A 16,581-nucleotide genomic window follows, 5' to 3' on the forward strand; every position below is an offset into this window, starting at 1 on the left:
TAAAATATATTTAAATATATATACGTGTGTGTGTATATATATATACACACACACACATACACACATATATATATATATTCACTTACTATTTAAATATATTTAAATATATATACGTGTGTGTGTGTATATATATATATATTGACTTACTATTAAAATATATATATATATTGACTTACTATTAAAATATTTGCATGGTAGGTATATGGAAAATCTCTGTGCCTTCTACTCAATATTGCTGTGAACCTTAAAAAAAAAAAAACTGCTCTAAAAAAATGTGTATTTAAAAGAAAAATCTGCCCTAACCGGTTTGGCTCAGTGGATAGAGCATAGGCCTGCGGACTCAGAGGTCCCACGTTCCATTCCGGTCAAGGCATGTACCTTGGTTGCGGGCACATCCCCAGTAGGGAGTGTGCAGAAGGCAACTGATCGATGTTTCTCTCTCATCCATGATGTTTCCAACTCTCTATCCCTCTCCCTTTCTCTCTGTAAAAAAATCAGCAAAATATTCTTTAAAAAAAATAAAATCTGCAGTATCAAAAAATTGAGTACAGCCTAATTTATTCAATATACCAATCCACACCAGCAATTTTACAAAAACTGTAAATGGCTTCTGGAATAGTTGTCCCCATTCAAGTTCTGAGACTCCTTATAACTGACTTAGCTCCTTTACTTTTAAAATATTTTAGAAAGCAGTGTAAGTACACATCATTTGTCCTTGCCAAATTTCTGTTATTTTTTTTTTTAAAGATTTATCCTGAGAACAAAAATAAATCTACAAGAAAAGTTAGGGATGTTTCAATGAATAATTATATGTCAAATTCAAAAGATACTAATAATATATGCTCCCTAACTTAAAAACAATTATTGTCGCTAAGCTGTTTAAATGAAGGCAAATTTTATAAATTCAGTTTAAGTAGACTATATAAAAATTGTTTCAATTTGTCACAGTTAATTATAACAAATGCTTCAACTTTTTTGCCTTGAGATACTAGGGTGATTATCTCTCTATAACATATGAGACCACCAACTACCTATGAGACCAGTTTTCAAAATAAGCACTTTTCCTGTGGTTGCCATGCAATTTCCTTAAGTAAATTCTGCAGAAATTCTATTCTTAGAACATCACACAAAAAACAAAACACAAAATACTCTAAAGCACTTAAAATGTTACTACTTCTGAATGCAGCACAAGTACTTTTTGTAACTGCTGATTTAAAGACAGAGATAGGTTAGAACTTCCACCTAGGAAAAGGAAATGGGTCCTTAAGAGCTCATTTAAGGGCAAGTTAGTGTAATTAATAAATTTATTTTGCTGTTATTTTTAGCCAATGATTCATCCCCCTTAATACCATTATCACTAAACGACAAGAAATGTGTATATTCTAATCAAGCCTGGGGGGGAGGGAGTATGCGTTAACGGGAGGAGAGCTAAATTTAAACAGGCATTATTTCAAATCCATTTGATTTTAACTAGTGAACAAGTCATTTTCCAAACATGGTCAAGGAGAGAAAAATGCGACAACTTCTTAAAGCCCCAAGTTATGAGAGAGCACATTCAAACTCTAAATGCATGAGTTTCCCCCTGCAGAAAAATAACCTGCCCCTGGTCCGAAATTATTCTTTATGATGACCTGCCCTGTATCCTTTTATAGCGTAGACGGTTAAAATGAAAACCAAAGGCATGAAGATACAGAGCCGGGGTCCCCAAGAGGCACTGTCAAAGGCGACGAATCCACAGGGCACAGGTTTTCCCAAAACATCCATCAATCCGCAGATGGGGAGCAGCCCGAGGCAGCGCCTCCAGAGCCCGCAGCCTCGGTCCAGGCTCCCGGGGGCCGGAGCTTGCTTCTTCCCACGCCGGCCAGAGTTGCTCCGTAAGATCCGACGCCGCGGCCAGAACCTTCGGACAAAATCCGCTTTCTCCAATTAACTCGGACCGCCCCACCTCCGCGCCTTTCCGTTACCGGGTCCCAAGGACAACTATGGGTGAACTCTGCTCCCAAACCTCACGCTGCGGCCCCTGCCTAAGCCTGCCGCCAGCACGGACCGCGATGACACAGCAAAGGGGGCAAATACCTAGGAGATCCGCGGTCTCTTCACTGTTAAGAACCCCGGGGAGCGCGCACACGGCAGCACATGGAGGCGGGCGGGAGTCGGTGCGGAGCGAGGAGCGCGGGCGCCCTAACGGCGGAGCGGCGCTGGGTGCCGGCGCGGCGGAGGCCCCGCCTCTCGCGACGTTTCCTCTCGCGGCGCTTCCTCTCGCGGCACTTCCGTCTCCGACGCCGACCCCTCCCCGCCCCCGACGCCCCGCGGTAACGGCTTCGCACTGGGCCGGGTCGGACGCACAAGGAGGGGGCTGGGAGGGAGGAGAGGGGCGGGGGGCACACTCCTCGCTCCTCGTCGCAGCAGCAGCCTTCCCAGAAGGGCCCCTCAGTGACCCTAGAAGAAGATGGCGCCCACTCACCCCTCCACTCCGGAAAAACGGACGCACTCTTTGCCCATGCGCTCTCCAGGCGTCCCCCACGGGCCCGGCGCCGCGGCCAGCTGTGCGCATGCGCCCTGACGCTCACCCAACTTCCTGTTGTCGGCGCCGGGCGGCGCCGGCCCGAGCACGCACGCCCGGCCTCGCGGAGCTTCTGCGCATGCTCGGGTCCCAGCCAACCGAGGAAAGAGGAGATTCTGACCCAAAACTGGGAGGTTAATTTGTAATTTGAAAGCTTCGGTCAAGAAACTGCCTGCGTAGACTGCACAAACCGTTCGCGATTTCCAGCAGAGAAAAGTTAGCGGTTTCTTTTCTTTTTCTTTATAGCGCTGCAGTTACCTGTGTGGTGTAAACAACTTCGCAGAAAGGACCGTTGTAAACTCTTTAAAAGGCCACAAAATGTTAGTTTTACTGCCTTTACGAATCCCCCAAGTACAGTGCCAACACCCAGGGGGCTCAGTGAATGCATACTATATTCAACTTTATAGACATTACTAACTTTATGCCTGTGTTTGCTGATCGTCTTTGATGGTGTTTTGAAACATGAGAACAGAAAGGCCAATCTTGAGAATTGGGAAGTAAAAAAGCACAGTGACTGGCATGTTTGGTAATGCCTGTTCTGTAACAGCTGGTGAGCCACCTTGCATGTGATGTTATTTTATTATTTATAAATAAAGCAAACCACCATGTTCATGATTATATATGCATCTATCTGTTGATGCAAAGCTCACTAAGAAAGCAAAAATCGGGTCTTTAAAATTTACAGATGAGAAAGAAAAATTGAATTTTCAATCCCTAGCTCACTTTAATTCAGTGATATGATTGTGAGAAAGAAGAGGTAGTTTAACAAATGGACAACAGGTGCTTCCTGCACTGAGAACCACCATTTACCAACTTGGGCAAATTACCTATAGAAGTAAATATGTTGTATCTGAGACTACTTAAGTTTAATGACTTGTTTCAAATGTCAAGGTGATCCAGAGACAAGCCCTTGGGAGGCTAGGCTCATTGACTCGGTAGCATTTGACCTTGATTATTCCCCAGTCCAAGATTGGGTCCTGGCCTGGCAAGCTCAGGAACCTGAACTGAAAAGCTAATATTGCCCTAGCCCAGAGGTCAGCAAACGGATTAGTCCACAGAGCCAAATATCAACAGTACAACGATTGAAATTTCTTTTGAGAGTCACATTTTTTAAACTTAAACTTCTTCGAACGCCACTTCTTCAAAATAGACTCGCCCAGGCCGAGGTATTTTGTGGAAGAGCCACACTCAAGGGGCCAAAGAGCCTAATGTGGCTCTTGAGACGCAGTTTGCTGACCACGGCCCTAGCCAGTTTAGCTCAGGGATAGAGTGTCGGCCTGCAGACTGAAGGGTCACAGGTTTGATTCTGGCCAAGGGCACAGGCCAGGGTTGTGGGCAACCTAACATTTATTGAGGGTTTATTGTGTGCCAGGCTCTATGCAATATTATCTCATTCTGTCCTTCCTTCCTTCCTTCCTTTCCTTCTTTCCTTCTGTCCTTCCTTCCTTAAGTAACCATAAAGGATGGTCTGAAATTAAAAATTAAAAAGCAGTTTATAGTAGGTAGTCATTTTCTAGGCCAGTATTTTCCCTGACAAAGATCAACTTCCGATCTTGACCGAGCCCATTGTCTTTCTGCATCTAAGATAACATACCTGTGAAATGTCTGGTAACTTATAACTTCCTTTTCTAAGGATCCCTCAGGATGCAACAAATGGCACCAGGGCAGAGACCACAGATTCCCTCATTGTTATTGTTTTCATGTTAATAGTTGACTATTAACTATCCTGTATCCATCTATGTAAAAGAAACATGTGTCCATCATCTCATCCAATCCCAGAGGTTTCCCCACTTTGCTTCTCCCACTTCCCTAATCTATCACCAATGGATTTCATGTAACCCTCTATAGCTCCTCCTTTGATGGTAATTTATAAAAACAAGATAAAAACCCGCCGTTCTGCAGAGCACTATCCCAATAGGTTGAAATTCTGCTTTCCAGCAATTGTCAACAGTTTGGCTCAAATAAACACACATAAATTCTTTATGAAATATGGTAGCAACCATACTTGGGTAAAAACTGCTGGTTGTATTTTAACCTTGCTATTTTGGCTTCTGCACCTGCTTAAACATAGGGTAGTTACCTCAGCTTCCAGGTGGAGACCTGGAGGCTAAGGCAATTTTCCTGTGCCTGGGACCAGAACTACAGGAGACTGATTCCCACTGACTCAGTAGCTTCAGAGATAGAAACTGTAGATAACCTTTAGAGATTAATCTCTGAGCTCTGCTTCTGTATTATCGGCTATCGCTAGATAGGGCCACATTCCAATGTTCCCAGCCATTGGAATTTAGAACAAAGGAAGATTCCTGTGGTTTGGACCTTTAAAAAGACTGCCTACACCTGGAACAGTGCGGTCATGTGGACTCCACCTGCGTCTGGTGCTCTTGCTGCCGTCCTGGCCAGTTTTTCAATAAATCTTTGCCTGCTTTTTTTAATCAATCATCAGCCTCCGGTGGTCTTATTTTGAACCCAGGGTTTGACCCCACAATATTTTACAGGTTTGAATGTGTTTTTATGTTTTGTTTTAAATATATTTTCATTGATTTCAAAGAGGAAGTGAGAGGGAGAGAGAGACAGAAACATCAATGATGAGAAACAACCACCAATTGGCTGCTTCCTGCACACCCCCCACTGGGGACCAAGCCCACAGCCTTGGCATGAGCCCCCGACGGAAGTCAAACTCAGGACCTTTCAATCCACAGGCCGATGCTCTATTCACTGAGCCAAACCTGGAGGGTGAATGTGTTGTAGTTTTTTTATGTTAACAAAGGTCTTGCCTCTATATTGATAGCGGCTGACAGATCAGGTGGTGGTTGCTGAAGGTTGGGGTGTCGGTAGCAATTTCTTAAAACAACAAATGAAGTTGGCCACATCAACTGACACTTCCTTTCATGTGTGACTTGTCTGTGGCATGGAATGCTGTTTGAAAGACGAGGCAGAGGGCCGAAAACCAGGACTACAGGCTTTATTAGAGGAGAAGGACCCCTGCCGGGCTGCCTTGCAAAGGTAGAGAGCACATGTGCAGGGGTGAAGGCGCCTTTTGAGGGGAGGAAAGGGAAGGGATGGGGCTTAGGATACTCAGCACGCGCTGATTGGTGGTTTCATATAAGGCACAGGATTAGGCACTTAGGTCCTTAGGAATCAGGGGCTTAGGGTATTTGGCAGGTGCTGATTGGTGGTTCAATGTACAGTCCATAGAAGGTGCCTGGTTAGGTGCTCAGGAATGCCTAGGCCGAAGGTGCAGTTTACATCATACTCCATCCATCAGTTGGGGGAAGGGAGGATCTATCACTGTTTTATATTATAACATTTTACTCACCCTCTTCCCAAATTGGAGTTAGTCCTCTCAAACCTTGCTGCAGCTTTATGAAATAAGCATATGTCACATTCTAAATCCTTTGTTGTCATTTCAACAATCTTCACAACATCTTCACCAGTAGATTCCATCACAGGAAACTCCTTTCTTTGCTCATCCATAAGCAGCATCTCCTTATGCATTAAAGTCTGATCATGAGATGCAGCAGTTCGGTCACATCTTCAGGCTCCACTCCTAATTCCTGCTCTCTGGCTGTTCCCATCACATCTGCAGTTACTTCCTCCCCTGAACTCTTGAGCCCCTCAAAGTTGTCCTTAAGGGTTGGAATCAATCTCTCACAAACTTCATATAATTTATATTTTGACGTCTTCCCATGAATCATGAACGTTCTTAATAGCATCTAGAATGGTGAATCCTTCCTAGAAGGTTTTACCCAGATCCATTAGAGGAATCACTACCTATGGCAGCTATATATAGCCTTGCAAAATGTATTTCTTAAATAAATAATACCTGCTAAGCACACACAAAAAAAGCTAAGTGTGATGAAATGAGGTGTGCCTGTCCTCTGTGATAAAGGAAGGGGATTCTGTCCTCCGAGGCAGACTCCCTTTCAGAAGTGTACAAAGGAGCTCCCTTGGGTCCCTGATTCTAAGATAACCAAGAAAAGAAGGAACAATGGTTGTGCCAAAACAGGCCGTGGCCATGTGCAGCCTATTCACTGCACCAGCTGTACCCAGGGATGAGGTCATTACGAAGTTTGTCATTCGAGCCCTGGCGGGTGTGGCTCAGGTGGTTGGAGATCATCCTGTGCATGGAAAGGTTGCTGGTTCGATTCCCAGTCAGGGCACATGCCCAGGTGTCAGGCTTGATTTCCATCAATGGAGGACATGCAGGAGACAGCCTACCAATGTTTCACCCTCACATAAATGTTTCTGTTTCTTCCTCTCTTTCTAAAGATCAACATATAGATAGATAGATAGATTTATTTTTTTTAAAAGAAGTTTGTCCTTCGAAACACGGTACAGGCCACAGTCCTTAGAGACATTTCCGAAATAAGTATCTTCAATGCTTATGTGCTTCCCAAGCTGTACTCAAGATTACATTACTGTGTGAGTCATGTCATTCACAGCAAGATACAGTAGTTAGGAATCATTCTTGTGAGGTCTGGAAGGACAAACACCCCCACACTGAGTTAGCACCCTGCAGATGCTGCCCCATCACCTCCACCAATGCCCATGTAAGGAGTTAAGTCCTTAAAGACTGAAGAAAAGTTCCCTGGGGGAAAAAATGAAATTGTACTTAAAAAATAAAATAGAAAGCACTTGAAAAAAATGCTCCATATGATAATATTGTCAATATTAATTCACAAGAAGAGACACTAGTAAAGTAAGGTGACCAGATTTTAACATTGGTAAAGCAGGATAGCATTGACTGGGGATTGGGGGGGATGGTGGTGGCGTGTTCTTGATTAAAAATTTGGTCTATATGGAGCAACAAAAATTTTCATAGAATGCAAAAATAGTATTGTAATATCTTTTTTTAAATTTCAACATAAGTACAATTTACAAATATAATAAATAAATAAAAATTATGTATAGTTGTGTTACTTTCAAGGCCAGCGCTAGACTTTTTGCTACCGCTATAAAATATAAATAATACGAGTACTGTCTGCTAAATTCAAGAAAATTTATGTATTTATGAAATAAATAAATTACTTACATAAATTATCTGAATGGCTGATTTGTAATGACACCACTTGTTTAATTAGCTTACTAGCATGCAGTACGATGTGTATCGTCTGAGAGACAGTTACAAAATGTTTTCGTCGTTGCCAATCCCAAAAAAGTGCCATTGTTCATTAAGTCCAAACAATGGTGGTCGAATTCTAACAATTGATCAACAATGTGAACTTTGATAATAAGTTCTCAACAATTATTTGTTATTATTAAAGTTTAACATTATAAAATTAACAAAAATAATATGAAACTCATACCCTGGCTAAATAGCCCCATTGCCGCCGAAAACCATATATTCTCTTCCTGTTATCCCACCATTCCCTAGCTTTTTTAAAATGCTGTGGGACGTGGGACAAATTGTTAAAAATAGGGACTGTCCCACCAAAAGCATCTGGTCACTATATATATATATATATATATATATATATATATATATATATATATATATATATATATGTCGTGTTTCCCTGAAAATAAAACATCCTCTGAAAATAAGACCTACTTACAGGTTTTCTTGAGTGAAATATAAGGCATCCCCCGAAAATAAGGCCCCCCAGGCTCTGTCTCAGAATGAAAATTAATTTACCATAAACTGGTCGCTAGGGTCATGGAAATTAATGACTACATTGAAAATGGAGAGAAATCAGTGTGGAAACTTTGTGAAACCTAAACTGCAAGAAGTTGTGACTTGGGTGAAGAATTCATGGGAGAAATCACTGACAGTTGCATTGCAAATGCACTGCAAGCAGGCTATCTTGACAAGACAGTGCTATTGCTAAACAGGAGAGATTTGGTCCACTGATTCTGAAAGAAATGGAGTCACAAGAAATTCACCAGGAAATTCAGGAATTGGATTGTTATGATGATGTTCCAGAAGATGATGACATGATTGTCATCGAATAAATGAGTAAATTCTTGATACTGTAGGATTCACAGTTTGTCTGGTTTGTGTTGACAACTCCCGTACTACCGAACAGGTAATAAATTTCCTTTATTTTCATTTAACAATAAATGTGTACCGTATTCTTCTTTATGGAAACATAAGACATCCCCTGAAGATAAGACCTAGCGCATCTTTGGGAGCAAAAATTAATATAAGACACTGTCTTATTTTTTGGGAAACAGGGTATAATTAATTGTATTGATTTCAGAGAGGAAGGGAGAGGGAGAGAGAGAAACATCAGTGATGAGAGAGAATCATTGATTGGCTGCCTCCTGCATGCCCCCTATTGGGGATCTAACCCGCAACCTGGAATGTTCCATCTGGGACCCTTTCAGTCCCAGGCCAATGCTCTCTCCACTGAGCCAACCCGGCTAGGGCTGAATTAATACTTTTATTTATTTTTAAAATATATTTTATTGATTTCTTACAGAGAAGAAGAGAGAGGGATATAGTTAGAAACATGGATGAGAGAGAATTATCAATCAGCTGGCTCTTGCACACCCCCCACTGGGGATGTGCCCGAAACCAAGGTACATGCCCCTGACCAGAATCGAACCTGGGACCGTTCAGTCAGCAGGCCGACGCTCTATCCACTGAGCAAAACACGGTTTTGGCTGAAACAATAATTTTAATTTGTCAGATGTAATCTACTCTTTTCTCTCCGGTGGCATTTTATTTCCCGACCTCCAAACCGATCTCGCATCCCGCCTGTGGATCGCGTCCCAGAGTTTGAAACAAACCTTTTTTAAAGAGAGCGCCTCCCTGCCAGGCTTCAGGGTTAGCGTACCCTCAGCCCATCCTTCTCAGGACCAGCCAGCTTCCCGCGCGGCTTTGGTTACCTAGCAACCCAGCAGCCCGCGGCTTTGGTTACCTAGCAACCCAGCAGGCACTTCCGGAACCCCCGGCGGGAGTGGTCCAATCGGCTCGCAGAGTCGCCGCCGCAAAGGCTGACGGGGCGCTGGAGTCGGGGCACCGCCGGCGTCGGCTCCACGGCGACCGGCCGCCGCGGGCTCGGGCAGCGATGGCTCTCGGGTCCGGCTGGGCGGTGGCGGCTGTGGCTGTGCTCCTCCAGGGCGTCCTCCCTCGGGTCTCGCAGGCCCAGACCTTCTCGTTCCCTCTCCGGCAACCCGAGGCCTGCGACCGCCACCAGTTCTTCGATATCTCCGCGCTCGCCTGCGCGCCGTGCGGAGCCCACCAGAGGCAGGACGCCCGAGGTGAGATGCTGGAGGGCCCCGGCACCCTGACACCCCGGCCGCTGGAACACCTTTTCGTCCGCGGGAAGAGTGTGTCTGGGAAGTTAACCGCCAACACCAGGGCGGATTTCCTTGGAGGATTGCGGTTTAGGGAACCCCCGCCCCCGAATCCGCTACTTGGCGCCGGGGTCCCCTCCTCCGCAGCCCCAGGGTCTGTAGGGAGCACCTGGAAAGCGGCCTAGCGAAAGTAGGAAACAATGGAGGGGGTCATCTGAGGTCCAGAGGAGCAGTGACAGCACAGGTCAGGGAGGGAATGCAGATTAGCCCTTGGGGACTATGATAACCGGTTATCTTACCTTGCTTTCTTTAAATATATATTTTATTTATTTTTTACAGAGAGGAGTGGAGAGAGAGAGAGGAATAGAGATTTAGAAACGTCAATGAAAGAGAAACATCGATCAGCTGCCTCCTGCACACCCCCCACTGGGGATGTGCCCGCAACCAAGGTACATGCCCTTGTCCGGAATCGAACCTGAGACCCCTAAGTCCACAGGCTGGTGCTCTATCCATTGAGCCAAACCCGCCAGAGCTATCTTACTTTAAAAAAGTCAGACACTGCTGAAACCGGTTTGGCTCAGTGGATAGAACGTCGGCCTGCGGACTGAAAGATCCCGGGTTCGATTCTGGTCAAGGGCATGTACCTTGGTTGCAGGCACATCCCCAGTGGGGGGTGTGCAAGAGGCAGCTGATCGATGATTCTCTCTCCATCGATGTTTCTAAATCTATCTCCCTCTCTTCTTCTCTTAAAAAAAAAATCAATAAAAATATATTAATTAAAAAAAAAAAAAAAAAAAAAAAAAAAAGCCAGACACTTGGAGCTTGAAGGGACCTTACACTCAGGCAGGTCCAGCCCTGCTCGTTTAAAAGATAGGAGCATTGCAGTCCAGGTAAGGTTGTAATGTCCTCTCTGCCACCTCAATTGGGGACTGGAAGAGCATGTGTCTTTACCCTCAGCCTGGACCCATGTATTTCCACTATAGCATGCGTCTATAATAGTATAGATTTCCTTAGGACTTATTCCTTTTATTATTGAATATTACTAATTGACCTTAAAGTCTCTTTCAACTAAGCCCAATTTTTATCTGTTTTTTTTTTTTTTTGCTTGAAACTTAATTTTTAAAAGCTAATGGTCATCATTTGGTCCTGGTTCTCTTCACAGAAACTGCTTAGAATAAGACTTTTCTTATGTTCTAAAGTTTAAGGTTTATTTGTTTTTGTTTTGATTTTTAATTTATCTTTATTGTTGAAAGTATTACAGTTATCTCCCCCTCCTCCTTCACCCCACACCAGCCTCTCCCTGGCCTTCACCACACCATGTGTCCATGGGCTAATGACATATTCATCCTAGGTTCCCCGATTAATCTCTCCCCACCCACATTCTCTCTGAAATTTCTCAGTCTGTTCCATGCTTCTATATATCTGGATCTATTTTTGGTGCGTCCAAATCAAGATGGAAAAGTCTACAATGTTTTCAATCTCAATTTGGTCACCCAGGGTATTAAATTTCTGCCATCTTTCATATCCCCATTTAAGTCATCATATAGGACAGGTCAGGCCACTCAGGTGAGGAGATATCAATGAGAAAGAATTTCACAGCCTCCAAAGTGTCTGGTGTTAGCTTCATAAGTATGAACCCGGATGTATGCATTCTAGTACAAAGATTCCTATAGGTGCTGTTTCCACTTCAGGCTTCCTTAGAGAATGATGTCCTTACTTCCCAGCAAATCGAATACTGATTATCTCATGATGTTTACTATCTGTGCAAACAGAAGAATATGGTAATTTATTGGAATGAATGTAACTTTTCTAATAGGTTTTGTTTTGACAAAGTAAATGCAAATTTACTGAATATGCGGGTGTGTTTGGGTGAAGTAGAAATGTGAAATTTCCGTATCCGTTAATATTATTAGTTTAATAGTTCAATCATTTATTATGCTTGCACTAAAAATGGTAGCGAACACAATACCTACTGTATGCCCCACACATTCTAAGACCTTTATATATAGTAACTAATTTAATATTCATACTAACCCCTATGAGGAAAGTATTGCTTTTTTCCACTTTTACCAGAGTAGAAGCCAGAATACAGAAAAGTTCAGTAACTTGCTCAAGATTAGACCCCAAGGAGTATGTTTCTGGATTTGAACCTACTGGCGCCAGAGTCTTGCTCTAAATTACTAGACTACTTTTCTAGATCTTAAGAATTATTCAAAGTTTCCCTGTCTTGGAGTTAAGTTTTTATTTACCAAGGCCAAAATTGATTCTCTTTTTAGGAACTTCATGTGTGTGTCTACCAGGATTTCAGATGATCTCTAATAATGGAGGAGCAGGTATTATTTGTAAAAAGTGCCCAGACGACAAGGTATGAAGTATTTATCTTTAAATAATTTCACTCTGAAAGTAGTAAATTAAACGCATTTTTAAAACTACCATTTAATACTGTACACTACTATTTCCCCACCACCTTTAACATTATAAAGCTAACTTTTTTCTTTTTCTTTTTTTATTTTTTGCTAGAGTACATTTTGGGAGGTTGGTAAAACTTTATGTAAACTTGGAGTAAATGGGAATCTATTGCTTTGCTTTTTAAAATTTGAAATAAAAAAACGCCTACAAAAATGAGTGTTTTTACTTTTCCTCATTGAGTAGAGTAATTCAGTTATAAAGAAAAAAAATGAAAGATACATATATACAGCAATTTGGAATATGTGTATCCTTTGGTACAAATTGAGTTCAGTGTCTTAGACCTATATTTCAATGTTTTATATAATAATTTATGCTTGTAATGATATTACATTGGTAAGTTCATGAAATGCCAATTTGCATCATTAAATAGGTTAAATAATATCTGTTGCCATTCACTTAATCATTTCATTAATCATAGCTGGAGGCCCAGTGCATGAAATTCATGCACTGGTAGGGTGCCTAGTGGTTGGCCACTGCCTTTCTCTCTTTCCCCTCCCTTCCCCTGGCCACCTGCTGCAGGCCAGCCCTGGCCCCTGGTCGAACTCTTTGAAGAACTCCCAGTCAAGGGGACAGTTTGCATACCATATTTTTATTATGTAGGATTTTTGGAAAATTAGGAAGCTAACAGTTATTATATAGGATGATTCTTAACAGAAATATATTTTCAATCACTTAAGATAAAGAGTCTCTCTGTGTGCTAGTTCTGACTTTACTACTACTATACCTTCTCATTAACTGTGTTAAAAAAAAAAACACTTGAATTTGGGAATGTAATATACAGTTACCCGTTGTTCTATTTTATGGCTAGTACTTATAGATTTGATGATAATTTTGATACTTACTTTTTACTTTTGAAAATATTGGCCTTATGATAAATAGCCACTATTAGGAAATGATGCCAAAGGAGATTTATTTTTCAATGACATTACTAAGAAGTCATAATTTTTATTTATTTATTTATTTATTTATTTATTTTTTTTTTTTTTTTTGGAGGCAATTTGTTTATTATTTTTTAGGTGCCATGAACATATGTTGGATTGCAGTAGAAACATTTAATACCCAAACCACTGGTGCTGCTCAGAAAAATGATTTGTGCTGAGCCAATTGGTAATTTTGAAGATTTGTTTCATGATCACTGGGTTTTAAAATCATATCTATTGAAGTCATAATTTTTAAGTAGTCTTATATAAATGTGCTGCCAAATATAGGAGCACTTATTAATATATCCAATTTAAAATAAATTGTGGCATTATTTTTTAAATATATTTTATTGATTTTGTACAGAGAGAAAGGGAGAGAGATAGTTAGAAACATCGATGAGAGTCATCAGTCAGCTGCCTCTTGCACACCCCCTACTGGGGATGTGCCCGCAACCAAGGTATTATACATGCCCTTGACCGGAATCGAACCCGGGACCTTTCAGTCCCCAAGCCGACGCTCTATCCATTGAGCCAAACTGGTTTCGGCTGTGGCATTATTTTTAATTGCCATTGTTCTCTATTAATTTTGGCTACATTCATGTTCATAATGTAATTACTGTATTTTTGTCTCATATTTTTCCTCAATCATATAATAAGCTTAATTTTGAATGATGTATTTTACTTATATAAACTATAAATGGATGGAAGGAAATAGACTCATAATTTAACAATTTTGTTCACGTATCATGTTATATACTATACATTACCCCATTTTGAATCATAACTTAATTTTTAAAAGCTGATGTATTTGGATTATGAGAGATTAGAATAGGTAATTATTTTAAGACAAATAAAGCTAAACTTAATTGGCTATTAAATTCTGTTGAATGTTGTTTTATCTTTATAAATGAAAAAACTGAATTATAAAAGCAAGAACTCATTTGAACTGAAAATCATGAAGAAAAAAGAACTATTTTTCAAAGTTAATAGTAGCCAATACATGGTTACAAATGTATATTTTAATTTTGAAATATAAACACAAATTGGCTACACAGGAAATTTTTACATGCCTAGATGTTTACTATGTATGAGAATAAAAACTACAAATTATACAGTATTGTGGCTTTTGGACTTACATGATCAAGAGGAGGAAGAAGGTAAGGAGAAAATAATTTTTTTTTAATTTAGAAAGGTGTTACCAAAGATGGCTGGAATTGCATTTCTTGTCCTGCTGATTTAACTGCAGAAGGAAAATGCCAGTGTCCCAGTGGCCACATTTTAGGTAAGAAGTAGATTTCTTATGAAATAGTAACACATCTTCATGTGTGTTTGTTTTTGATGTGGGTATTAATTGAAATAGTATGGTGATTTCTTAACAATTTCTTTATTACTCTTTTTTGAAATTTAATGTTTGAAACAGCAGCAGGCATTAGGAAGAAGATAAAAAACCCTACCTGATTTTTAATAGTTCTTAATAATGTAAGATTAGATTCCTTAATATAATATGAACAAATATCAAAAGCCAGCATGATGCTTAATAAGGAAAAATAATCATTCCTCTTTTTTTTAAAATATATTTTATTGATTTTTACAGAGAGGAAGGGAGAGGGATAGAGAACTAGAAACATCCATGAGAGAGAAACATCGACCAGCTGCCTCTTGCATACCCCCTACTGGGGATGTGCCCGCAACCAATGTACATGCCCTTGACCGGAATCGAACCTGGGACCTTTCAGTTCGCAGATCGATGCTCTATCTACTGAGCCAAACCAGTTTCGGCTAAGCATTCCTCTTAATGTCAGTATCCAGCAAATGGAAAAGGAAAAAAAAAAAAAAAAAGCTGGGATAGTAATTCTCATCTCTGACAAACTAGACTTCATAATGAAGGCCATCAAGAGACAACAAATGTCACAACATAATACCAAAGGGATCAATGATACAAGAGGATGTAACCCTGGTAAACAAATATGCACCCAATATAGGAGTGCCTAAACATATAAAAAAAACTTCTGGAGGACTTTAAGGGAGAGATCGACAACAATACAGTCATACGAGGGGACTTGAAAACCCACTAATTTCACTGGATAGATATTCCAGACAAAAAATCAACAGGAAACAGTGACTCTAAAGGACACACTAGATCAGGTGGATTTAATTGACATTTGTAGAACATTTCACCCCAATGCTGCACAATATACATTCTTCTCAAGTACACCGGGTCTTTCATAAAGATAGCCCACATGGTAGGTTGTTTTCTAACAAATACAATGCTCCAAAAACAAATACAAATACAACATATATATATATATGTATGTCTCATTAGGCTAGGTGTCTAAAAATAAAACTGTAGTGTGTAGGGTATCTGAATGTAAAATTTTAATAGATACTATCAAGGGCCCTCTAAGTAGCAGAAACTTAGCAGCAGTGTGTAAAAATGCTTGTTTCCCCATTCTCAGTGTATTAGAAACATACAGGTAAGAGGTAAGGAAAATTTTCAAGAAAAAATATTAGCTGAAACCGGTTTGGCTCAGTGGATAGAGCGTCGGTCTGCGGACTGAAAGGTCCCAGGTTTGATTCCTGTCAAGGGCATGTACATTGGTTGTGGGCACATCCTTGGTAGGGGATGTACAGGAGGCAGCTGGTCGATGGTTCTCTCTCATTGATGTTTCTAGCTCTCTATCCCTCTCCCTTCCTCTCTGTGAAAAATCAATAAAATTTATTTTTAAAAATATTAATTCATTGTTTTGAGGATTTGGAGAATTAGTTTTTGGGGTGTGTGTGTGTGTGTGTGTTGTTATTTTTATGTGAATGGGGAGGATTTCACTTTTCTATATAATTGAGGTGCTTCACTTGCCTTTAATGCAGATAATATTTTGAGAATTGTTAGAATTGCCAGTGAGATTTAGTAAGTGTGTACAAGCTTAGATGTTGACCATGAGTCACGTCTGAATTTTGTTTTTACATTTTAGTGGAAAGAGATGTAAATGGAACGTTGTTGTCTCAAGCAACTTGTAGGCTCTGTGATGGAAGCGAAAACTCTTTTACAGTAGCAAATGCGTTAGGAAACAGGTAAGCAGTGTGCTGCGTGCTGACTTCATTAGCATCATCTTATATTTATGCAGATTCTGTACCTTTTTGAAGTACTTTCCCATATCATTTGCTCTGACCCAATAAAATATATTTTAAAAAATAAATAAATAAATAAAACAATCAGTGTCCCCAACTAGTTTAATGCCCTCTGTCCCTTTATATTGTTCATTAATGAAAAATATATTTTCCTAAAATAAAGATGAATACTTTAAAATTGTTGGTTGTATGTTTGATAAGTAGTAGATACATGTTTCTTTTCAGCATGTTACTTTTTGCTTTGTGGCAGGTAAAATAGGG

The 16,581-nt window shown here is 40.6% G+C and overlaps 2 protein-coding genes and 1 long non-coding RNA gene across 7 annotated transcripts in view; 1 reads left to right on the forward strand and 2 right to left on the reverse strand.

The window, feature by feature from the left end:
- The window catches only part of RBM12B (RNA binding motif protein 12B), an 8,556-nt gene extending 5,975 nt beyond the window's left edge, over window positions 1–2,581 (reverse strand). The window contains exon 1 of one of the 3 annotated variants that reach the window (XM_036436509.2): window positions 2,465–2,581. The gene's annotated coding sequence lies outside the window, so the exon portion shown is untranslated. The other 2 variants (XM_036436511.2, XM_036436510.2) reach the window with 2 other exon arrangements.
- The window catches only part of LOC118718104, a 21,125-nt gene extending 15,596 nt beyond the window's left edge, over window positions 1–5,529 (reverse strand). The window contains exons 1-2 of the long non-coding RNA XR_006741542.1: window positions 5,518–5,529; window positions 5,442–5,446 (exon numbers count right to left, since the gene is read on the reverse strand). This is a non-coding gene — a long non-coding RNA (uncharacterized LOC118718104). The remainder of the gene's footprint in view (window positions 1–5,441; window positions 5,447–5,517) is intronic.
- A 3,961-nt stretch (window positions 5,530–9,490) lies between these two features.
- Window positions 9,491–16,581, forward strand: part of TMEM67 (transmembrane protein 67) — a 37,060-nt gene continuing 29,969 nt past the window's right edge. For 2 of the 3 annotated variants that reach the window (XM_036436506.2, XM_045581311.1), the window contains exons 1-4: window positions 9,491–9,769; window positions 12,082–12,170; window positions 14,383–14,476; window positions 16,164–16,263. In XM_036436506.2, the coding sequence (XP_036292399.1) occupies window positions 9,577–9,769; window positions 12,082–12,170; window positions 14,383–14,476; window positions 16,164–16,263 (476 nt within the window). In that variant the 5' untranslated portion in view covers window positions 9,491–9,576. The remainder of the gene's footprint in view (window positions 9,770–12,081; window positions 12,171–14,382; window positions 14,477–16,163; window positions 16,264–16,581) is intronic. The other variant, XM_036436505.2, reaches the window with a different exon arrangement.

This window comes from Pipistrellus kuhlii, unplaced genomic scaffold (genome assembly GCF_014108245.1).
Source record: "Pipistrellus kuhlii isolate mPipKuh1 unplaced genomic scaffold, mPipKuh1.p scaffold_m20_p_14, whole genome shotgun sequence".
In the NCBI taxonomy this organism is placed as follows: Eukaryota; Metazoa; Chordata; class Mammalia; order Chiroptera; family Vespertilionidae; genus Pipistrellus; species Pipistrellus kuhlii.